Source organism: Cervus elaphus, chromosome 24 (assembly GCF_910594005.1).
Source record: "Cervus elaphus chromosome 24, mCerEla1.1, whole genome shotgun sequence".
NCBI lineage: Eukaryota > Metazoa > Chordata > Mammalia > Artiodactyla > Cervidae > Cervus > Cervus elaphus.
Window position 1 is genome coordinate 55,053,818 of NC_057838.1, and position 24,612 is coordinate 55,078,429.

A 24,612-nucleotide genomic window follows, 5' to 3' on the forward strand; every position below is an offset into this window, starting at 1 on the left:
GGCAAAGGAGAAAAAGAAAGCTATACCCATCTGAATTCTGAGTTCCAAAGAATAGCAAGGAGAGATAAGAAAACCTTCCTCAGTGATCAATGCAAGGAAATAGAGGGAAACAATAGAATGGAAAAGACTAAAGATCTTTTCAAGAAAACTAGAGATACAAGGGAACATTTCATGCAAAGACGGGCACAATAAAGGACGGAAATGGTATGGACCTAACAGAAGAGGAAGATACTAAGAAGAGGTGGCAAGAAAATACAGAACTATACAAAAAAGATCTTCATGACCCAGATATCCACAATGGTGTGATCGCTCACCTAGAGCCAGTCATCCTGGAGTGCGAAGTCAAGTAGGCCTTAGGAAACATCATTACAAACAAAGCCAGTGGAGGTGATGGAATTTCAGTTGAGCTATTTCAAATCCTAAAATATGATGCTGTTTAAGTGCTGCGCTCAATATGCCAGCAAATTTGGAAAACTCAGCAGTGGCCACTGGTCTGGAAAAGGTCAGTTTTCATTCCAATCCCAAAGAAAAGTAATGCCAAAGAATGTTCAAACTACCACACAATTGCACTCATCTCACATGCTACTTAAGTAATGCTCGAAATTCTCTAAGTAAGGCTTCAACAAGAGAGTTCCACAAAAACATCTATTTCTGCTTTATTGACTATGCCAAAGCCTTTGACTGTGTGGATCACAATAAACTGGAAAATTCTTCAAGAGATGGGAATACTAGACCACCTGACCTGCCTCCTGAGAAATCTGTATGCAGGCCAAGAAGCAACAATTAGAACTGGACATGGAACAATAGACTGGTTCCAAATAGGAAAAGGAGTACATCAAGGCTGTATATTGTCACCGTGCTTATTTAACTTATGTGCAGAGTACATCATGAGAAACGCTGGGCTGGATGAAGCACAAGCTGTAATCAAGATTGCCGGGAGAAATATCTATAACCTCAGATATGCAGATGACACAACCCTTATGGCAGAAAGTGAAAAAGAACTAAAGAGCCTCTTGATGAAAGTGAAAGAGGAGAGTGAAAAAGTTGGCTTAAAGCTCAACATTCAGAAAACTAAGATCATGACATCCCGTCCCATCACTTCATGGAAAATAGATGGGGAAACAGCGGAAATAGTGGCTGACTTTATTTTCTGGGCTCTACAGATGGTGATTGCAGCCATGAAATTAAAAGATGCTTACTCCTTGGAAGGAAAATTATGACCAACCTAGACAGCATATTAAAAAGCAGAGACATTACTTTGCCAACAAAGGTCCTCTAGTCAAGGCTATGGCTTTTCCAGTGGTCATGTATGGATGTGAGAGTTGGACTATAAAGAAAGCTGAACGCCAAAGAATTGAATCTTTTGAACTGTGGTGTTGGAGAATACTCTTGAGAGTCCCTTGGATTGCAAGGAGATCCAACCAGTCCATCCTAAAGGAGATCAGTCCTGGGTGTTCATTGGAAGGACTGATGGTGAAGCTGAAACTGCAATACTTTGGCCACCTAATGCAAAGAACTGACTCCTTGGGAAATACCCTGATGCTGGGAAAGACTGAGGGCAAGAGGAGAAGGGGACGACAGAGGATGAGGTGGTTGGATGGCATCACTGACTCAATGGACATGGGTTTGGGTGGACTCCAGGAGTTGGTGATGGACAGGGAGGCCTGGCGTGCTGCGGTTTATGGGGTTGCAAAGAGTTGGACATGACTGAGTGACTGAACTGAACTGAACTGAGAACTTCCAGATGTTCAAGCTGGATTTAGAGAAGTCAGAGGAACCAGAGATCAAATTGCCAGCATCGGCTGGATCATCGACAAAGCAAGGGAGTTCTAGAAAAATATCTACTTCTGTTTTATTGACTACGCCAAAGCCTTTGACTGTGTGGATAACAACAAACTGGAAAATTCTTAAAAGAGATGGGGATACCAGACCACTTAACCTGCCTCTTGAGAAATCTGTATGCAGGTCTAGAAGCAACAGTTAGAACAGGACATGGAACAACAGACTGGTTCCAAATTGGGAAAGGAGTGCGTCAAGGCTGTATATTGTCACCCTGTTCAACTTATGTGCAGAATACATTATTCGAAATGCCAGGCTGGATGAAGCACAAGCTGGAATCAAGATTGCTGGGAGAAATATCAATAACCTCAGATATGCAGATGACACCACCCTTATGGCAGAAAGTGAAGAGGAACTGAAGAACCTGTTGATGAAAATGAAAGAGGAGAGTGAAAAAGCTGGTCTGAAACCCAACATTCAAGAAACAAAGCTCATGGCATTCGGTCGCATCACTTCATGGCAAATAGATGGGGAAACAATGGAAACAGTGACAGACTTTATTTTCTTGGACTCCAAAATCATTGCAGATGGTGACTGCAGCCATAAAAGTAAAAGATACTTGCTCCTTGGAAGAAAAGCTGTTACCTACATGGCATATTAAAAAGCAGAGACATTACTGTGCTGACAAAGGTCTGTCTAGGCAAAGCTATGGTTTTTCCAGTAGTCATGTATGGATGTGAGGGTTGGACCATAAAGAAAGTTGGGTGCCAAAGAATCGATGCTTTTGAACCATGGTGTTGCAGAAGACTCTTGGGAGTCCCTTGGACTGCAAGGAGATTAAACCAGTCAATCTTTAAGGAAATCAGTCCTGAATATTCATTGGAAGCACTGATGCTGAAGCTCCAATACTTTAGCCAGCTGATGTGAAGAACTGACTCATCGTAAAAGACCCTGATGCTGGGAAAGATTGAAGGCCGGAAGAGAAGGGGCCGAAGGAGGATGAGATGGTTGGATAGCATCATCGACTCAATGGACACGAGTTTGAGCAAGCTCTGGGAGTTGGTGATGGACAGATAGCCCTGGTGTGCTGCAGTCCGCGGGGGTCACAAAGAGTTGGACAGGACTGAGTAACTGAACTGAAGTCTGCATCCTTGTCATTCCCATGTGACCATTAAGAAAAGTGACAACCAGAGGTTTAGTGAATTGCCCAAAGCCACATGGTTACTGAAAGCCAATATTTAACCTTGTTTTCTTACCGCCTCCTGAACTCTACTTGCACCCTTACATAGCACCAGCTTTACGTAACCCCGCGAGTATTTGCACCTGCACCGCGGCTTTACCCTAAAATATACCGTCCTCGCGGCTGCGCGTCCGGGATTGTCTGGGCGTCTCCAACCTGCACCACGCGCGCCCTCTCGCGGCTACAGTGCAGACTGGGCTCCCGCGCTTCAAAAGAAACGGGAAGTGGCAGTGGACGCGTGAACTCCTTGTAGTGGCCACGGCACTTAGGATGCGTGTCCGGGGATTTCGGGGCGCAGGGTTGGGTCGTCCGCTCCGGGTCCTCCGCGCGTCCCCGCCCCGGGCCTCTGGGCAATCTGAGCGGCGCCAGTGCCGGCTTGGGAAGAATGCGGACCAGCGCCCCAGGCAAAGTTTGGGGATCAGATGAGTCTGGGAGCTCCTGGCCGAGTCTCGGCTTCCCCATCTGTGAAGCGGAAATGATGACAACTTCTCAGTTCTAGCCAAGACTGTCCGGAGTTGGACTGTCATCGGTGGGACTCTCAGCAAGGCACCAATGCTCCTCCTACTGCTCTCCCCAAAGCCCAGGGAAAATCGCCCTCAGTCTGCTGGGACACGAGGTGGAGGACACACCTTACCTTTAATGCCTGGATTAGTGCATAACACATATACATCACAATACCAAAAATAAGTTAGAATTTTGGCCCCTCCGCTTCTAACTACCGTTCATTAAAATGGTTTCTAGTCCTTTTCAGCTGAAAATGACTCAGGATACGAATTGTTTGCATGATCACTTTATCCTTTCTTATGTTTCAGGGGGTAATTTGACTCCTACCAAAATCCAATCCTCGTGTTAAGGATTCTTTTTTTCCCTAACCTTATCTGGTTAGGTTCTAGGTATACTGGGAAAATATATTTATTTGCATTTCATCAACAACTTAAGGTGATTTAATCTGTTTAATCCCCAGCTTTCATTCCAAGTAGAGATGGAGGCAGCCACAGTTCCTCTCCCGCTGATGTGTGTCAGGCAGAGTACAGGGCACTGGAGGCAGGGAGGCGAAGCAGACAGGACGGTGAGGGGAGGCATAAATTGTGCCTGGGCCACAGACAGCCCTAGCCATGGTGGGTGATACCAGGAGACCATGTGTTGTATTGTTGGCAGGAAGGGCTGTTCATCCTCTGGTCACCTACAAAACTGGGCTCTGCTGTGACCTAGGGGAAGGATGGCCCATGGAGGCCTTGAGGGGATCCAACCCCCCTCATTTTATCCGTTTCTAGTATAGAGGCTCATTTCCTGCAGCCGCACAAATATTCTAAAGGGTCAGAATAAAAAGGGGATGAAAGGAAAAGAATCACTGAAGAAGACCAGTATGGGCGGATGTTGCCAAATGCCAATTTATTGCCTTTATTTCCTGACCAAATCTGACCCTTTGATGTATGTGGTTCTCCTGTCCCACCCCGCCCCCCACATGCATGCTTATGGCCTCCCTAGAAAGCAAACAGAAGGGCCTCTCAGTCCCTGGTCTGGAGAGATGTCATTCTAACCATATTTTAGACTAGACACGTAGGCCTTTTCTTTCTTGCACCCTCTGTTCTCCTTTAGAAAAGTTGGAGCACTCTCTGAATTCTGTAGCATCTATTCAGAGGCCATCAGTTGCCAGATGGGGCAGCGAACTGTGGGCAGGAGGGAACTCAAAAGTTAGCGGGTGTGGAGACTAGAAAGGATGTAAGACCCTTCCCCAGTCACTCAGTCATGTGGTGATTGGTGATGTGAGTGAAACCCGGGAAGAACTCTCTTCTCCCCTGCTTCCCACTTCGTAAGACTCCCTCTATCATAAGCTCCAAATGCTGATCCTCTTTCTGGGGTCCAACTCGGGAAGAAAAGAAAGAAATGGAAATGGTCTCTTAAGTACATGAGCACATGGTTCACCTCATTAGCAACTAGAAAAGCCAGTTAAGACTACTGTGAGATGTTGAGCAGTTTGGCGATGTAAGAAAAGTATTTGGCTGTGCACTGGGTCCTAGTTTTGGCACATGGGGTCTTCAATCTTCATTTCAGCCTGTGGGATCTTTAGCGGTAGCACTTTAACTGCGAACTCTCCGCTGCGGCATGTGGGATCTAGTTCCCTGACCAGGGATTGAACGCAGGGCCCCTGCTTTGGAAGAGTCTTAGCCACTGGCCTTCCAGGGAGTTCAGTTCTATTCAGTTCAGCTGCTCAATAGTGTCTGACTCTTTGTGACCCTGTGGACTGCAGCACACCAGACTTCCCTGTCCATCACCAACTCCTGGAGCTTGCTCAAACTTATGTCCATCAAGTTGGTGATGCCATCCAACCATCTCATCCTCTGTCGGCCCCTTCTCCTCCTGCCTTCAGTCTTTCCCAGCATCAGGGTCTTTTCTAGTGAGTCAACTCTTTGCATCAGGTGTCCAAAGTATTGGAGTTTCACCTTCAGCATCAGTGCTTCCAATGAATATTCAGGACTGATTTCCTTAAGCATTGACTAGCTTGATCTCCTTGCAGTCTGCATGAGGTCTATTCAGAGAAGGCCACCCTGGAGTTAGCCTTCTGTGGGTCCTGGTTCTTCTGGATGACCAAAGAAGTGTGATGCTGGGTTTGGCTGAATTCCTGAATATCCTGGCGATGAGATGAAAAATAAAACATTTCCCTGTCCAGTGATGCACATGAACAGGAAATCCCAGCACCTGAGTCTTCTGGTGGATGTTGTAATTTGGGAACCCAGTACCCATCCTCCCTTTCTTTCTCTGGTGGCAACACCAGGTTCTTCTTTGGGCACCACTGTCTCCCACTTCCAGCCTCCAGTTCAGGTGATGCTGGCTCAGCTCCCTGGTCCCAAAGTCAGTCGCTAGGAGTTCTTCTAGCCCACTTGTCTCCATGAGGGTAGCTTACAGAGCTGGGGGGCCACCCTGCCTCTGCAGAGTCTTAAGTTCAAGGTATGGGCAGGGTGTGGTGGAGCCACAATGGAAAATACAGGGACCCAGTTTTAGCAGCAGCTGAGCTGTCTGTCACCACATGAAGGCCAGGCATATAGGAGATTGGGGAGATTCTGGGCCCTGGAAGAAGGAGAGGGTCATGTAGAGGAGACTGCCTTGTTGGACTGGCAGAGGTGAGAGTCTTTAAGGTTGACTGAGATAGGAAAACCAAGATGAGGTTGAGTGGGGAGATCATTATAGCTGGAGCCAAGTAGTGAAGGCAGAGTAGGAAGAGAGAACACGGGAGAGGAAGAGGTCAGGACAGATTTTATTCCAAATGCCATTGAATAAAAACCACTGCAGAAGATTTTTAATCAGGAGAAGACAGTGGTCTGACACCTTTTTAGGGCCCACTCTGGATCCAAGGTGGAGAAATGCATTGTATTTGGGACAAAAGTGGAAGCAAGAAAAGCCCTTTGGCAGCTGTTATGGAGAAGGAGGGGGTGGTGGCATATATGAGGGACAGGCTAATGGAGAAATGTGAAGAGATGGGATTCAAGGGCACAGAGGCAAGACAAAGGGGAAGGGGGCTTGTGGCGAAGTCAGGGGATCTTGGTTACTCTACTTCTCCCAACCTCCGCTTCCTTTTCCAAGCAGAGGTACTACCCACTTCACAAGAGTTAAAGTCTGACAAGTGTAGTGGTTAATAGTATTGTTTTTGCTAATCTGGATTTGAATCTCATGTCTGGCAGGTACCAGCTGTGTGACTTTATCTGAGTCAGTTAATAGTAGATTGTAGCATTTGTTGAATACTTGTTTGTGTTAACCAATAGAATCCTCCCCAGCATAAGACACTTACTCTGTTATACCAGTTTTCCGTGGGGGGAAGGAACAATAATGGGGAGAGAACAAGTCATTTGTCTGAGGTCTCAGCCAGGATTTCTCTAACCACCACATTCATTACCTTAGCTTTTCCATGCTGAAAACTGGGATAACAGTAATATGCTTTTAGGTGTGTTTGGGAGGATTCAAGAGGTGGTTGTAAATTATTATTTAAACATTATTATCATATTTTGGGGGGTTTCCGGAGTTTTGCAGGGAGCAGGTATCACATGGAAAAAAAAAATCTTTCGATTAAAAAAAAAAAGACCTTTCAGGTCGGGGAAAAAACTGCAGCTATTGGCTCCTCAAAAGTCAACTGGAGATTGGCTGTAGGGGCATGGCTTAGAGATCGTGGTGGGGTCAAAAGGGAGAGTTGTTCAGTCGCTAAGTCATGTCCAATTCTCTGCGATCCGTGGACAGCAGTGCGCCAGGGTTCCCTGCCCTTTACTATCTCCTGGAGCTTGCTCAAACTCATATCCATTGAGTCATTGATACCATCCAACCATCTCACCCTCTGTCGCCCCCTTTTCCTCCTGCCCTCAATCTTTCCTAGCATCAGGGTCTTTTCCAGTGTAGTCAGTTGGCTGTTCTAATCAGGTGGCCAAAGTACTGGAGCTTCAGCTTCAGCATCATTCCTTCCAATGAATATTCAGGGTTGATTTCCTTTAGGATTGACTAGTTTGATCTCCTTGCAGTCCAAGGGACTCTCGAGTCTTCTCCAACACCACAGTTCAAAAGCATGAATTCTTCCGCGCTCAGCCTTCTTTATGATCCAATTCTCACATCCGTACATGACTACTGGGAAAACCATAATTTTGACTATACTTTGTCGGCAAAGTAATGTCTCTGCTTTTTTTTTTGTCTCTGCTTTTTAATACGCTGTCTAGGTTTGTCATAGCTTTTCTTCCAAGGTTCAAGCATCTTTTAATTTCTTGGCTGCAGTCACCAAGCCAGACCTGGGGGGCGGGGCCAAAACCTGAAGTTCGAGCCTAGGGGCGGGCCCCGGGGGAAGGGGCGGGGCTAGGGTCCGCAGCGCATGCCCAGAGGTGCTGCCCGCTCCGCCGCGGCTGCCGGCGCCACCGCCCACTCCGGGCTGGCCAGCGGCAGGCGGCCCGGGAGCAGAGTAGGGCCCGGCTGGGCGAGCGCACGGCCATGGCCCCGTGGCTGCAGCTCTGCTCGGTCTTCTTCACGGTCAACGCCTGCCTCAACGGCTCGCAGCTGGCCGTGGCCGCAGGCGGCTCCAGCAGAGCGCGGGGCGCCGACACCTGTGGCTGGAGGGTAAGGAGAGGTCTCGCTGTCCCCCAGAGCGCGGGGGGCACAGGTGCTCCCGGGCAGCGGAGCCCACGCCGACTTGCCTGCTCTCCGTCCGTGGCGTGCGCGACAGGGCTGGGATCCCGTCTGCTCCCGCCCTCCTGCCTCCCTCCCGGGGCGCGCGTCCGGCTGCCCCCGGCTGGGTTGAAAGAGGCCGCCCGACCCCCGGCTTTGTGTTGCTAATGAGGCGCGGCCACGGGCTGGGGTCCGGCTCCAGGCGGGCGGGCTAGAGGGGCGCCCGGCGGCGGGCGGGAGGAGGGCGCCCCACCCTTTGTTCCAGGCCCGGGACCTCAGGGCAGCGCGCCCCCGGGATAGGCTCCTCCGCGCTGTCCGAATGGGGGGCGCTTTGGAGCGGGAGTCGGGAGAGGGGTCTTACCCCGAATCTCCGGTCCTCAGCTCTGCAAAGGTCCGGGACCGCCAGGCAGGGGACCCTGAATGCTGGGCAGGGGTGCGCCCCGTTCTCGGGACTGCTTTGTTCCTTCCGGGCCAGGCCATCTTACCCCACTTTCACCCCAGCTCAAGACTCCAGTTTGCTTTTGCATTCAGCCCTTTGCCTAGCGGATGGTCTCTCCGATGACCCTCTCGCACCCACACACACCCCGACCCCGCTTAAGTTGCGGATATTTTTCATGACCAAAGGGGGGAGTGAGTTTGTCACCTCGGTCAGGTGTCTGAGAGCAGAGGGGCAGCGTCGTTGTCCTGTGTTGGGAGCCGTCTGCCCCTAACCATCGCCTCTTGGATGCCATCTGAGCGGTGGGACATGCGGAGGAGGTTGTGCTCTGGAGGCTTGCCATCCCAGCTCCCCAGCAGTGCTCTTGGGTTTGCGGAGCGCGAGGACTTGGAGACCGTATCTATCTGACCCCCCACCCAAGCCAGGATCAACCTGGCGTGTGGGCACTCACCGCCTTCAGCTTTGTGGAGAGGACACCGGCTTTGCACTCAGGCAGCCACTAACATGACCTTGCCTCTTTTCCTGGGCACCTTTAGCCTCTGATTCTTCACTTGGGAAATGGGAGTAAATGCGGATTTCCTAGCTTCCCTAACACTGCTTCTCTGAGGGAAGGGTAGGGGGTAGATCTCTTAGAGCAGAGCTCATTCACCTTTTGTGGGGTGCTGTGAATGGGCCTCAAGCAGTCACGGCCTAGAACTGACACCCCTTTAGGACCACAGGCTGGTGCCCTCACGTCACTTGCCCTGCCTTCAGAGAAACAGCAAGGAAGGCTAGGTACCAGCTGGGTAAGCTGAAATGTCTTCAAACCCTATGGCTGCAGTGTAGACAGCTATCACCCACCTTCTCACGCACCCCATAGTGAACAAAACCTCCTTATTTGAGTAAAACATATTTTCTTACTTTGCCCCATTTTAGTAAAATACCACTATTCTTTTTTTTTTTCCCCAGTAGATACCAAGTTTTCCTGTTTTTAGGTTTTAAAAGTTTTCCTTAAGACTATCCTCACATTGACTTACCAGTTTTTAAATTTTTTATCTCTAAACTGGTATGTTGGCATTTGGGTAAACAGCATCACTGGCATTTTCTATTTTCATAAGATGGCATAGGTGGGTCAGTGTAATTTGCTGTTTTTCTGCAGTTGCCCAGGTGGCTTCATGTATCCATGCACCAACTGTGTGAAGTTTTAATGCTGTGGGTATAGCAGGTCCCTAAAGGAGCTGAGCTAGTGGCTTTGCGCTCTCAGTAAGAATCTCTTCTCCCTTAACCTGCACCCACATTGTTGTTTTTTTTAATCTCAGTTTTATTTACTTACTTATTTATTTACTTTACAACATTGTATTGGTTTTGCCATACATTGATGTGAATCCACCATGGGTGTACATGTGTTCCCATCCTGAACCTCGCTCCAGTGGCTTTGCATTCATGCTGGAGGTAACCTCAACAGCTCTTAACCTTGGTCCCACAATCCTTCCCTTGGGGTCATCTTCACTGACTTCCTAAATGAGCATGGGAGTCTCAGAGTCACTCCTGGATTCCGGGCTCTCCCCAACCTAATACCTGGCACCTTCTTTCCTGGACTTGCTCTTTGATGCACGGAGCCCAGCTCACCCACCTGCCTCACATACTCACCTTCCCAACCTCCACCTGCCCCTCCCACCCTGCTCCCTCACTCCTGTGCCTATGATGCTGCCGAGGGCACGCTGCTTCCCTGCTCCTCGGGTGCCTTTTCCCTCCCTGAGAGCCCCATGGGCCCAAGACTCAGCTCAAGTGATGCTTCCTCAAGGAGGCCCTCTCTGAATGCTATTCCCCTTGCTTCGCCTTCTCTTGCAGGTCCTTGCCTTTGGCTCTCATCAGACTGCGTTGTCAGTATGTGTTCCCATCTGTGTCTTCAGACTAGTTTCCTTACCCAGGCACTTAACCTCTTGTTGGTGGGCTCCGGGCCTGGTGCACTGTAAATCTTGGATGAACCCAATTAGACCTCGCAGTCTTCCTGCTAAATCCTGTATCAAGTGATAGATTTTAAGAAGGGGGAAGGGGAGGGATGAAGATCAGAGCAGCAGGCTGCAGTGTCTTCCCCGCAGCAGGCTTTAGTACATGCTGTTCCCGCCTGTGTTCCTTCTCCTCACACCTCAGCCTCCCCTCTCAGCTCCAGCGTCACTTCCTGCAGGAAGCCCCTTCTCCCCCTGCCTCCCTAGGTGAATTTTTCCAGAAGTTGCTTTGTCAGGGGGCTGGCCAGTAAGTACTGATGTACTGCTACTTGGGTGTCTGATTCATCTCCATGTGACCTACCTGACAGTGAGTGTCCAACCGATAGACCTTGGTCTCAGTTCTGAGGTTGCTTACCGTCTATTTGGGGCCGCGCTCACATCTAACAGTAGGGGTTGATGCTGTGTGATGCAAACAAGTGAAGGCTCCCTGTGGGTCTAGGTCACACAGAACCTGGAGGGTAGAGGCACAGCAGGGCAGAGGAGTGAGCCCTGAAGGAGGTGCGGGATCTGGGTGCTGGAGAGGAACTGAGCGATCGACCCCCTGGCTCTGGAGGGAGCGGGTGTTCCAGGAACTCTTGCCCCTGCAAGAATGTGTGTTTTCCTAGGACTCCCAAGGTGACTGGAGCAGGCTAACCCTCAGCAGCTGTAACCCTCCCTTTGGGGTTGCTCTCAGAGGAGCCAGCCTGGTTTAAGTGGTCAGATTTCACAGCCTCCCATTATTAGTGGGGCAATTAAGGGGCTGATACCATCTCAGTGTTTTAGAAATGAGTTGTGGGCACACTTCCTCGACTGCTTTAAAAACAAAGTCTCTTAGGGCACTTGCCAGGTGAAGTTGCCCTTTGAGTAATACAGTTTTCTCAAAGAAGTAACAAGTTGTAAAACTTCCAGAGGGGCCAGCATCCTCCTTGACAGTCTTAACTGCTTGCTTCTTGGAAGTGGAGTGGTTGTGTTTGTGATGTGTAACTTTATATCAGTCACTTGCACAGAGGTTCCCCCCCCCCCCCCCCCCCCGCCCCTCCCTGTCCTTGCCTTGCTCATTGTTTTAAGAAGCCTATGCATGGAACAAGGAATTAGAAATCTATTCCCACAGGTTTTTATTCAGTGGCTTTTCCTGCAGTGGAGGAGGAAGGAACATTTCTTGCCTTCTTACCTAAATGGGGTACCCCTTCCCTGGTCTATTATCCCTGAAACTCAATTTCCACTGCCTCCCCTCCCAAAAGTCTGCTTCTTCAGGAATTCAGGAAGCCAGAATGCTGGCATCGTCTTTACAATGAAGTGCAAGTTTCCCATTTAAGGCAAACACTTCATCTCAAAAGGTAGGAAGAAATAGGGTGGTACTTGGAAAAGAAGAAGTTGCAGCTGATTAAAATTTAGGTTCTTGATAAAAGTCCAATCTAAGAACTCTCCTTGGCCGCGAGCCCAGCCATGTTTATTTAATTCTGAATTGGATGTGTTTTCATTCACTTGCAGCTCGTGGCTCTCAAGCCTGCATCTGATCTGCCTGTCTTGTGGCTGTGTTGTCCATGTTGCACATTGCGTCTCTAAGTTAAAAATGACTCAGCCCTGGTTGACACATTTTCAGAGAAACATTTTTATAAGAAGCGTGATGCTTTCTTCCAGCCTGCTTTGCTGTGTTAATTGGGAATCCTCTGGCTGGGGTCCATCTTTCTTGAGCAGCCCTCGCTTCCCATCCCTCCCCCATCCGCCCACTGGACCCAGAGCCCCTGCAGTGCCTGGGGCATTGTGCTAGTTATTAACGGTGGGGGGGGGGGCGGCGGCGGGAGGTGCGGCAGGGGGAGATTGGGAGGGTACAGCTGGGTGAATGAGCCCAGCAGCTAAGTGCTGGCTGAGGCACCATTTCCTTCTAGACATTTCTCAAAGTGAAGTCAGAGCCCTTCCAGTATCAGGATTGCCTTGGGAGCTCATTAAAATGCAGATTCAAGACCAGTGAGACCAGAATGGGCATGAGGTGGGGTCCAGGAACTGATAATTTTAGCAAGTTCCTCTGATGCTCTCAGCGGTGAGAATCACTGCTCTAGGAGACAGGACTTCTGTGATGGCAAGAAGGAGGTGAGAACCACACTGTAAACATTTAAAATCAGAGCTTGACTTTAAATTACTTCACTGGACCTTTAGAATGGAAAGTGGAGACTTTGTCCAAGCCCTGGAAAATGGCAGGGGTGAGGCTGGCTGAGGGGGGACCTGGGGAGCCAGTGATTCCGGGGGTGCCTCTGGTACTGGGGACTGAAGAGGAGGCCAGGGTGAGGGGGACCGACGCCTCCACTGGATTCCTCCCCAGAACAGCTGGGCCTGTCTGGAAAACAGTCTCAGGAAAGAGTCGAGTAGGGTCCAAATCATATTCTCAGCCGTTCAAACGTTTCAGACAGCTTCCTTACAAAGGAAAGAACTGCTAATGCTTTTTTAAGTCTTTAAGTTGAGTATTTCTCATACTTCATTTGGCTTAAACTGTATTGTTTTTTTCTTTCTTTTTTTTTATTTTTAAAGCTTTCAAACTCTCTTTCCCTCATCAGTCCCTAAACTTTTCACATACCATACCCGGCAGATGTCTGCTGCTGCTGAGGCCATCCCATCAACAGTTAGTTGTTCCTTTCATTCCTTGCTGCCTCTTGTGTCTGCCCCTGATGGATAGGTTCTTAGGCTTCTGGAAGCTCAGGGCCCCTCACCCTTGATCTGTAAAAAAAAAAAAAATGGGATGAAGCAGGGGTTCAGGTACCCCTAGAACTTAACAGGCTGGGCTGGGGGACAGGTCTGTCTTTGGAGCAGACCTTTGTCCAGCCACCCCAGACTGGCAGCCAAGACCATTTCTGTTTCACATCCCCCCCAAATCTGGAAGTGTTCCTGACCTCAGCAAGCCCCAGGGACCTGTCTGTGCTGGTGCGGCAGGCCCCATCTCCAGGCAGCCTGACTTGCCTGGGCAGTGGGAGGCAACGTCCTCCTGGGCAGTGTTTGTCTTCGCTGCCGGGATGTTCTGAATGGGCCTGACACATGATTAGGTGACTGATGGCCTCACAACACATTGTCTCCTCCAGGGCCTGGGGCCTTTGAAGCTCTTCCCTGTGGGAAGTAAAGAGACTATTTGCTCTATTAAAATGCCTTGGTATTTCCTCTGTTTAACCACAGGCCACTTCCTCTCTGCCACTCTAAACCCGGCAGGGCCACCGGCTGATTGAAAAGACACAAGCCCAGGAGTGATCACATCCTATTGAAACAGATATAGTCTTACTGCAGATTAAAGCTGGGGCAAGAAGAGACCAAATCTAAGAGGGATTCCTTGAGATGCTCCTTATCTTGCTCAAATTTAGCCTGTTGATATCATTCACACTTAAAGTCATGAATGCATTCTTTTTTTTTTTTTTTAAGAAGGAAATCCTCCTAAGTTGTAACCAAATGAGTGAGTGTGTCTTTCGTTTACATAAGGCAGGTTATAGTAATTCGATCCACTGAATTTCTCATTGTGTGAGTTGGGAAGGCTTCAGTGTCTGGGAAGGGCATGATGTCTGTTCATAGAAAACCATACTTGGCTTATTCTCTGCCTGTAGATCCTGTCTGTTTGTTCTCATGTGCTCAGAAACCCAAGTAAGACGTTTACAGCTTAACTAATACCAAGAATATATCTGGGGAGACTGTCTCTCCTGCTTTCCCGAGCAGTATCTTGAGAAGGTTTAATTAATAACACCAGGTATGAAACTAAAAATTGAACAATTGAAAAATTACCTACAGTAAACAAAGACTGAAATTTAAACTCCATCTGTACCCTGTTTCTTTTGAAGGGGCCTAAAAAGGGAATGACTAGTGAGTCTCTAACGAAGACTATTATTTTAATATTTGCAACTCCATTGTTCAAAGCATCCATGATAAAAACAGCTTTCCTTTTCTTTGGTTCCTTGTTTGGAAATGTTGGGGAAAGGTGGATGTAGCTAATTAAGGCTACAACATTTAAAGGGGGGGCTTAATAAGTACCAGCTGGCCTCAACAAATCAGCCGGGTGGATGACAAAATAAAGATGTGATGTGAACACACATGTAATTCTCTTCTAAAACGGAAGTTGGCCTATAAATTGTCTCATTTAATAGGGTAAATGAAAACTACCTCTACTATGCACTTTTAAGAGGCATTTGTTTTATAGTAAACCTCATGCCTTATTTGCATAAAGCCCGTGCATTAAAAGTTGAAAGGGCAGTAGATGGCAGGTATTGTGGAAAGTTTAATACATTGTAATTCTTCTGTCCGTTTCTTCACTCTAAACCTGATCTTAATAGACATTAATCATGAGGCTTTTCATTAAAATTACTACATTGTAGGGAAGCTTGCTTGAACTTATCAGAAATGCCTATAAAATTGTAACCATGACTTTGAAAAGAGAATTTGGAAATTGATAGCATTAATGAAAATGTTCAGGTGGAAATTTACCTTTTACACATTAAATGAATACTTCAAATGAATCCTTTTAAATCATAAGGGATCAGGCTTTAAATATAGCTTTTTTTTCAAATTTGAAAGTCCTTTACTCCCTTAAAAACCAGGAGTTTTTCCAAGTATTCTGTTTTGTCAGTTTTGTAGATTTTTTTCCCCACATTGAATGGTAACCCTTTAAAAAAATGCTGGCTATGGCCCCAGACTTCTGTTCTGAGCTGGACTGTTTGACTTGCTAGTGGGAGGTTGATGGGGATAGAGGGTGGGTTTCCTTGGAAAGAAGAGGTACGTTTCCCTGAGACAGGCCATATGGTTCTCTATGATTTTATTCTGTCCAGGTGATTTCTGGTTTCTCTTCTGAAAAGCGTTTCTTTCCCTTTTATCTGAGGAAAATACAATGCAATCCAGACAAAACGCAGGAGCAAGCGGTCAGCCTGAGCGTGATCCCAGCTGAGTGACAGCACATCACCTCCGTCCTCTGCAGGGGGCACGTTTGCCCGGGCTGGGACCCAGGCACTCACATATAGGATTTGCTGTAACTGCTCCCAGTCTGCAGTTCACAGAGACATTTGGAGTGAGGCGGCAAGAGCAGCTCCTCTGTGTCAGGCCACGGTGTAGTACTGTGGTTACATTTTCTGGGGAAGTACAAAGAGGAGTGGGACCAGGCACCTGGCTCCAGTGGCTTCCTACCCAGGCGGGGCTGTGAGGCCTGGGGGCTCAGAGACCGGGAGAGGCAGGGAGCTCCCCCTCTTCGCTCTGCCTGGCGCACTCCCCCCAGAGTAGTATGAACCAGGGCTCCTGCTCCGCATCCCGGAACATCCCGCCTGTGCATTTGCCTGCGTGGCAAGCTGGGCGATGAGAAGCTTGTGTCTGAGGTGCTGCTGGGTGCCTGCCTTGCGGACTCTGGCTTTGCAGCTCATGTCCTGGTTGATTCCCAGGAACTCTGGCTACTTGTTCTGCCTCAGTTTCTCCTGCTTTGGAGGAGACCCACCTCTCCCTGGGAGGCTTCTCCACAAAGGCCCCCCAGCTTCCCCCCCGTGTGACTTTCACCTTTGCCAGGAAGCCTACCTTAAGTGAAATCAGACACCACCCCCGCAGCCCTCCCATCATTCCAGATCTCGTGAGGGTGCATCCAGCCTTCTGCAGTGATGCAGTCAAGAAGGGGAATCTTGATCTGTTTATGAAGAAGACACTTAATTTGGATGGTTCAGAGGAGGCTTTGAGGCAGGGATTAGATGGCTAGGGAAGACAGATTTCGCCCAGGGGACTTTCGAGAAGGGCCTCTGGCAAGTGGAGCCCGGAGGTGAGGGACAGTTGGGCAGAAAGAAAAATGTGGGTGAAGCTGGAGGAGGGCGGCTCCTTGGAGGCGGTGGGGACAAGAAGGCTGAAGATGGAGGCTGGGACTAGATAAAGGGGTGCGTTGAGTTTTGCCCACATATGCACCTGTCAGGAATGGTGACGCTTGGGAGGTTTCTCCAGCAGCCGAACAGCTTGATGGGGGTGACCCTCAGCGACCTTCATTCCTTCCTTCAGTGTGTATTTGGTGCTTTCTATGTGTGAGGCCTGGTTTCTGGAGCTTGGATTGTAGTAAGGAAGACAAACAGGATAACAAACTACCAGAACCTGACCATTGTATTTAAAATAGCAACCACTACTCTCTGTTGCTCACCACTTTTCTTCACTTGAGTTTTCCCCATAGATTTTTTTTTTTTTGTACCATGAAACACACAGTATTTTCTGGTCTCCTGTGCATCTCCCTTGCCTCACAGTCAGCTCCCTGGGGGCAGGGCCTTGATCTGTTTTGCTTCCTGTTGTACCAGGAGATCAGCAGTGGCCACAGTAGATTCTCCCTCTGTGTGAGCAAGTGCTCTGCAGGAAACCAGGGGCAATGAGAACGGGCAGTCTTGGGTGGCCTCTCTGAGCAGGTGTCATCTAAGGCGAGCAATTGTATTAATGACAATTTCCTCTGGAGTTCTGATTTTCTTTTATCTTTTAAATTTTATTTTGACTGGAGTATAATTGGCTTTATTTATGTTTTCTTAACACTGGTGCATCATGTGGCATTAGGTGCTGAGAGTCGCATAAAAATACGCCCGACTTCATCCACACCGCGGATTATTGGCACCGTGTCCCCAGTACTGGCCAACCTCTGGGCTGCAGGACGGGTTCCCAGGGAACAAGAAAATGAGGGCCGGGGCTGGTCCTGGATGGCAGTCGCACTTAGGAAAGGGTTGGATTCTTGAAGAGGGGGGGTTTGGACTGTCCAGGTTACGCTGCACTGTGAATGGAAAAAGTAAACAGACGAAAAAAGACTGCTAAGGGCTCACTAAACACCCTGGTTTTGGACTTCACGAAACAATGTGAACAACATGACCCTTACTCCCTGGCAGCAGCCCTTAGGTGGTATGTGAAAACTTGGTAGTGTTAACAGAGAATCAAGCCTCATTTTCTTTCGGTCCCCTCTGCTTGTGAATGCCTTTCATTTTCTGAAGTCACCCACCGGTCCAGAATCAAAGATGCTCTTTGCCTTCTTTCCAGGGCTGTGGGTTTGCCGGCCAGCTGTGGTAATGAGTTTCTGCCCAGCTTTGATTTCCATGCCTTGCCTCCCCGTGGGAGGAACTAGATATTTCTGATCTTACCTCTGCTCATATTCAGATCCAGCCAAGCAATCAGTGACTTCCCGGGCTTTTTTGTGGGAGACTGTGGGAAAAGTCCTGGTTGGCTGGCTATGAATTAATGAAATCCTTAGAAGGCTTCCCTAAAGATAGCTCCTGTGGTTTTTAAAAAAATAGCATTGCCTCTTTTAATTTGAGAAAGAGGTCATGGAGTTTTACCGAAATTAAGCAGGGAAAATGTAACATCTGGTTGTGCTGCCTGAAGACTGCTGTCGGGAGGCGGGAGCGATGGGTTCCCAGTGTCCGACGTGCTCGAGGCGCGCCACCGCGGTCTCTCAGGGCCGCTCTGGACGCACAGCCTGCCCCTTTGTGCTCCCCTGCGTTTTGAACCTCAAGACACAGAAATGCTGTGCTGACATCTGTTCAGTTGAGCACATTTCCCGTCTACTGAGCTTGGTCACACTTTTTCCCCCCTTTATAGCGCATAGTTTTCAAGTTGGAGATTAGTATAATCATTGCCTTTATCTCATTAAAAAAAGATGGGGTAGATAACGGGAGAGAGCCTGGGCGGAAGGCAGGGGAGTTTTAAAGAGCCGTGCTGAAAACTGGAATTCTGATAAGAGGAGGAAGAAAACGATAAATTGCAGACAAGTTTTAGGGAAAGGCATCAAGGCATTTTAAAGGGACCTGTGCCTTTTATAAAGGCAGAAACCTAAATTATCTTAAATGTCTGCTGTGTCTACATACCCCCACCACCACCCAGTTAAGTGATTAATAAGTCACATTATTACGTTTTTAAAAATTTATGTCAATTCTGAACCTATTCTGTATTAAGACTTTATATTTGGGGAGCACACATTTTCTGAAACTAAACCGCAATGTGAAATTGTTGCCGCCCCGTGCCCACGCAGACCAGCAGTCACTCGAACCTGGGGCTCCCCTTTACTCTATTGTCTCCCACGTACTTTGGATTCTGAAAATTTCAAACCTGTAGAAAAGTTGAAAGAACAGTGGGGTAGACACCCATTTCCTCTTAGCTGAGAGTCACCAGTGCTTTGCCCCCACGTACTTCAGTTGTCCCCCAGTGTCCTTCATGCTTTCTTTCTGAATCACATTCCAGGATTCAGACAAGAGCCATTCACCGCTTGTAGACATACCCTATCTCTTTAGTGTCCTTGCATCTGATGGAGTCCCTGCACCTCTTTTTTGATCTTTTATAACATATACATTCTGAAGAATCGGGGTCACTTGTGGTATAGACAGTCACACAATTTGAATTTCTGATTGTTTCCTCATGATTAAGGTCAAGTTAAAATTTTGCAAGATCTTTCTAAAGGTTCAAGCGTGACGCTATTGGATTTTAGGTATCAGTAGGTAACAAACACAGGTGCAGTTCTAGCAAAGAGCAAAATGTGTTTTTTTCTACTTGAAATTATTGCACACACAGAACTTTCTAATGATTTAACCCAGTTTGGTCTTGTATTATTTGTTCTTTTTTAATTCAGTGCTGTACAGAAAGACTTCTCTTTTACTTTCCTGGGAATCCAAAGAAATGGCAAGGTGTCTTTTGCACTATCTTGTAATTTAACTTCTTTCCTTGAAGACGATCTGAAATCAGCTGTGCTCTCAAAATTGGGAGTGTCGCGTCCGAAGAATGCTTAAGGCTTTTGCCATTCACTGGGGCTTGTTTCAAAGAGTTGTAGATGTCACCATCAGTGACTGACCAGGAATGAGTTCCTATTATATCTCCTGCTTTGGCCTGGGTGAGTGCATGGTTGAGTGCTCCCTCACACCAAACTCAGTCACTTCTTTCCTTTGTGCTGAGAAAACATTGAACTTTATTCCCAGAAAAGGCCACTCCACTCAAAACATGTCCTTAAAGTCAGTTTCCAGCCTTCTCCTTCTGTGAGTACATACTGCCTGAATTATTTTATTAGAGACCCTTAAGAGAGTTTATTTGTTTAATTTGAATTACTGTCTTCCACCTCATGGCATGCTTTTATTTTTTATCTCTACCCTAGATTTCAGGGCCAAAGGCACAGAAAATTAATATTGATTATTTCTCAAAGTAAGTTAAAATGTCAAAAAGCAACAAGTTGTTATTCTCCCAGGGTACCAGGGAGACGACAGAGACAAAACCTCCATCTTTTATTCATAAGTACAGTGAGCTGGCGAGAGCGCCGGCAGGCCTGTGTGCCCGGCATTTGTTCAGCTTTCAGGACCAGGCCTCCTCTCCTGCTGACCGTGAAATGTCATGCCGAGATGCAATAGTGGGACATTCAGCGTCCAGAGAATGGACTGCAGAGATTCAGTCTCGCTTTTCATTTTATTTTCTGGCACAGAATCCACAGTGGCCTCTGTGGCCTGACAGCAAAAGGCCAGAGAAGGATGGCTTGGGACCCTGTGCTAGAGTACGCCGAGGCTGGGCCAGGGTGCGCCTGGGGAAGGGGCGGCCGGCCGCCTTTGCTTCGTCTGGTGTGCTCCGTTCAGGGAGAGAGAATTCTAGTTTCCACGGCTCTGCTCCCTTTGGTTTTGGTGGGGGAGGAAGTGCAGAGTGCTTTTCAGTTGAGAAATCACTAACCATCTCTGTGTAGAGGGCAGCCCTGGGCGGGGATGAGGCTGAGAGGCTCCTTGGACTCTAATGTTTTCTTTAGAAAAAGAGAAATCACGCAGCATTTGCTAAACAGGCTTTAGAGCAACAGTTTTCAATTGGCGGTGATTGGGGTATCTCTGGCGACACTTTTGATTGTACTGGGAGGGATTTTGCTACTGGCGTTTAGCGGGTGAGGGCCAAGGACGCCACGAAACATCCCAAAATGCACAAGTCAGCCTGCCCCAATAATGGCCCAAGATGTCAGTAGTGCCGGGGTTGAGCAACTCTGATTTTGGAGTCCCTTTTTAGTATTTGAATTTCGCAGCTCACTTAACCTTATAACACTTTTTAACTTCCTTTCTGTTTAATAGAAGCTGCTGGTTCTATAAATCTGCACTCAGGATGAATTTCCATTACAGTCTCTAAGACATATGATTAAACTATTGTGGTGCTCCATGAAGATACACCCTGAATGCAACTACTATTTAAAATGCAAAAGACGGTGGATTTTTTTTTTTTTTTTTGGCCATAATTTGATCAAAGTAGCATAACCTGTGCCTCTGTTTTTGTTACTCACCGATGGTCTGTGGATAACATTACATTTTTTCAGCATGAAACCCAACACTTCAAATCCCTAAAGCAGTCTCAAATTTATGGTTAATAAAAGCATTTATTGTACTGGATGTCATCTGTTATATCACTCTGGGGCTAGAAACTGGCAAGCAGTGGACAGGAAATATTTTCATTTCAAATCGCTTCAATCTTATGGTCTAGGGGCAAAAGTGTCTGATTTCAGGAAAGCTGCGGTGAATAGCATAGTAATGAATGCATTTTTAGTTGATTAAGCAGGCATTCTCTCCCTTTCAAACAGTCTTCTCTCTTAGGCTTGGTGGGGCTAAATAAACATGTGATCTTAAATGATAGCATTTCTTGGGTTGGCCATTCTTCTTTGATCATCTTAAACTTTTCAGAGTGTTTTCCAGGAATCCTCAGCAGGGCAGGAGAAAGCCGGGGAGAAAGGCTCGACTCAAGTGTTGACCCTCCTTGTAATTGTTTACTTTACGAGCAGAGGAGGTTTTCTGAGATGATGCTGACTCTTCCGAATTCCTCTTTAAAAATGGAATCTGGTACACTGCCGTCAGGATCACGAATTTAGGAGGAAAAAAAAAAAAGCCTTGTGATTACTTTTTTTTCTTTCTTTTCAAAGGCTGCAATTTTATTGTAACTTGAGTCTTGATCCCCCCACCACTGTCAAGTAAACAGGGTGAGGAGAGTTCCATTCAGAGGCAGCTCTGGGTAGTGATGATGTATCTAGGGTGAGAGGCTCCTTGGTCTCTGCTGCCCAGCGCCTTTGAACGTGTTATGTAAATCATTGCTTCCCCTGAGCCTCGGAGGTAGACGGATTATTTCTGATGTGGTTCCTTTTTTTCCAGATGAGGATTCCAAGGCACAAAGAGCCAGGAAGGGATTAGGATGGGAGGCCACGTGACTCAGAGAGGCCTCTCTCCCCTCCGCCAGAAACCAGAGCCATAGAGTTCCTACCCTGCCCCCTGCCCCCAGCAGGCCAACTTGCCTTGCCTTCCCAGCAGCACCCAGCCTGAGATGGACATCAGCCATGTGCTGCAGAACAGCTCGTGGGGGCGGGAGGAGAGCAAGACTAGATACCAGCCGAGTGCTTTGCAGAGAATTAAATTAAACCACGATTCGGCATTTACCCTGGAGGTTCCCAAACCTGGCTGAACCCCAGAAGCACCGGACGGAGGAACATTCTTGGGGGTAGGCGGGGGTGGGAGATTCCGGGACTCACCCCAAATCTGCTTAAGTGGGATTTCCCGGGGAAGGCCGGGAATCTGAGTTTTTTTTTAAAAAGCTGCCAGATCAGTGGTTGCCAGGGATTTGGGGGGGGGGGGGGGTTGGGGTGGGGGTGGATAGAGTGTTTGACTACAAAGGGGCAGAACAAGGGGATTTTCGGGAGATGATGGGATTGTTCTGTGTGCTGAATGTGGTGGTGGATACACTGATGTATGCATTTATGCACCTAATTGTATGTTTATACACGTGTACACTCATGAAATGTCTTCCCGGGCGGCACTAGTGGTAAAGAACCTGCCTGCCAGTGCAGGAGACAAAAGAGATGGAAGTTCGATCCCTAGGTCAGGAAGATCCCCTGGAGGAGGGCAAGGCAACCCACTCCAGTATTCTTGCCTGGAGAATCCCATGGACAGAGAACACTGGCATAGGGTCGTAAAGACTAGGACACAACTGAAGCAACTCAGCACACACTCATGCATACATTTATACGTGTGTAAACTCCTGGAACTGTACAACAAAAACGTCCATTTTTACATGTAAAAAAGCAAATGCTGCTCCAGTGAAACTGAGCTATCACCGAGGTGTCAGGTGACGAGTTTTCTAGCTGTGGGAGAATGCCACCTGGAATTGCAGAGGCAGGTAGGCAGATCCTATCGAGTAGAACTTTGTGTAACAATGGACATGTTCTTCTCTGCACTGTCCATTTCAGCAGCTGTTCACCATGGTGGCTGAAATGTGGCCAGTACAGTTGTGGGACTGAATTTTGAATTGTACTCAAGTTTCAATACCTGCACAGAGCTCGAGGCTGCCCTTCGGACAGCTTGCCTTGGAGGCAGACGTTGCCTTAATGGGGGGCTTTGGCTCTGTGCCAGGTGCTCACAGGGTCCTGTGGTCCTTTGTGCTTGAGGAATAGCAGTGAGTCATCCCAGGTAGAGGGCAGGATGGGCAGGCCAGCCGTCTAGGTTGGTGAGGGCAGAGGAGAAAGGAACTTTGGAAAGAACAGTGATGTGAGGTGGGCCCAGGCAGGGAACAGTCTGGCCAACTGGAGGAATCAGCTTTTCTTCCCATATATGCAGAAGTCGGGGCCAACTGTGGGCCATTTCCTGCCCCAACGTCCCAACCTTGTTCATCTTAAAAAGACACAATAGTTAGCATGTTCCTTAATTGAGCTTCTGTTCCCCAAGATGCTGGGATGTACAGGAAGCCATTGGAGAGTTCAGGAGAATGATGTGTGGATAGGGTTGGGGGTGCCTCTGGCTTCCCTGGAGGTTTGCTGGGTCCCCGTGTCAACCTGGACAGGGTGTGGTGAAGAACCTGCATGGGCAGATCCTGCTCCTCTTTGGGGAACGAGATTCTCTGGAAAGGCACCTGGGCACAAACCTCCCACCTTAGGCATCTAGCACATGGCTTCCATCTCAATGTGTTCAGACACTCTTAAACCTATCTCCCCACCCGCGTGTATTTATGCTGTCTTAAATAGCATTACTTTTCCAACTGCATTATAAGAGTGAGATTCTGAGAGTGTGACCTTTTATTAATGCAAACCAAATGGTGACAGAAATAATGTTCCAATTTGTCAACATATTAGTTCTTAAATCGGCTAAATGGCTAACAAAAAAATTCATGAGCCACAGGTTTTTATAAATAAGGAGGTTTTGTTAATCTTACATTAAAAGAGGGCTTACTTGAGAGCCTAAGGGGGTGGTCTTTTTTTTTGTTTTTAAGAAAGGGCTTTAAAATTAGAAGAGCTATTTCTTTATTTTTATATGAAAATGTCACATCTTTGCATCAGAAAGAGAAGGACATTCTGGATCATAACGTCTTTGAGCAGAGTTCCCTTGTGTTGCTTTTATTAATTGGTAACTTCAGTTTAATGCAAAAAAAAAAAAGCATAATGAGCATTAAATGATTCTTCTTCCACTCTTGAATACATAAACACATCTTGATGCAGAGTTGTAATCACTGCATTTTTTAATGGCTAATTTTATTTTGTTTTTTACTTATGTTTGTTTTCTGAAGATATTTCCATGTTTTGATGTAACGTAGTTCACAGACTTGTCGCTCTTTGTGGCCACATATTTCCATGTTGTGTGCCCCCGCCCCTTTTATTGCTCCTGTCTCCCCATAGATGAAGCACTTGGGCTGTTTCCAGGTTATTGCTGTTATAAAGCTGCTATGTATATCTTCATGCAGATTGCTTTCCTGCCCTCCCACCCTTGCCATTTTGGTTTGCTTCCTTGGCACACAGTGTTTCCCAAAGTGGAATTACTGGGGCAAAGGTTTTATAGCTCTTACTACACATTTACCAGCTTGCCTTTTGTATTGACTGAGCCAATTTACAGTGCAGACTTAGGTTTTGAGAAGAGGACGGATTTGGTCCACAAATCCCAGCTCTGCCTTTTGCTACCATTTATTGTGACCTTGGGCAATTTTCTTCATCTGTAAAATGAGTTAATAATAGTTTATCTCCCAGGATTGTTTTAAGGCTTAAATAAGATACTGTTTTAAAAACCTTTAGCTCTGTGCCTGGCCACATAGTGGATACATTTATAATGATTGGTGGCAGACGGCTATCAGTG

General features: G+C 47.5%; 1 protein-coding gene across 1 annotated transcript in view; it reads left to right on the top strand.

Moving 5' to 3' along the window:
• The first annotated feature begins 7,897 nt into the window (after positions 1-7,897).
• The window catches only part of IL17RD (interleukin 17 receptor D), a 68,297-nt gene continuing 51,582 nt past the window's right edge, over positions 7,898-24,612 (top strand). The window contains exon 1 of the mRNA XM_043886306.1: positions 7,898-8,107. Coding sequence (XP_043742241.1) covers positions 7,982-8,107 — 126 coding nt within the window. The 5' untranslated portion in view covers positions 7,898-7,981. The remainder of the gene's footprint in view (positions 8,108-24,612) is intronic.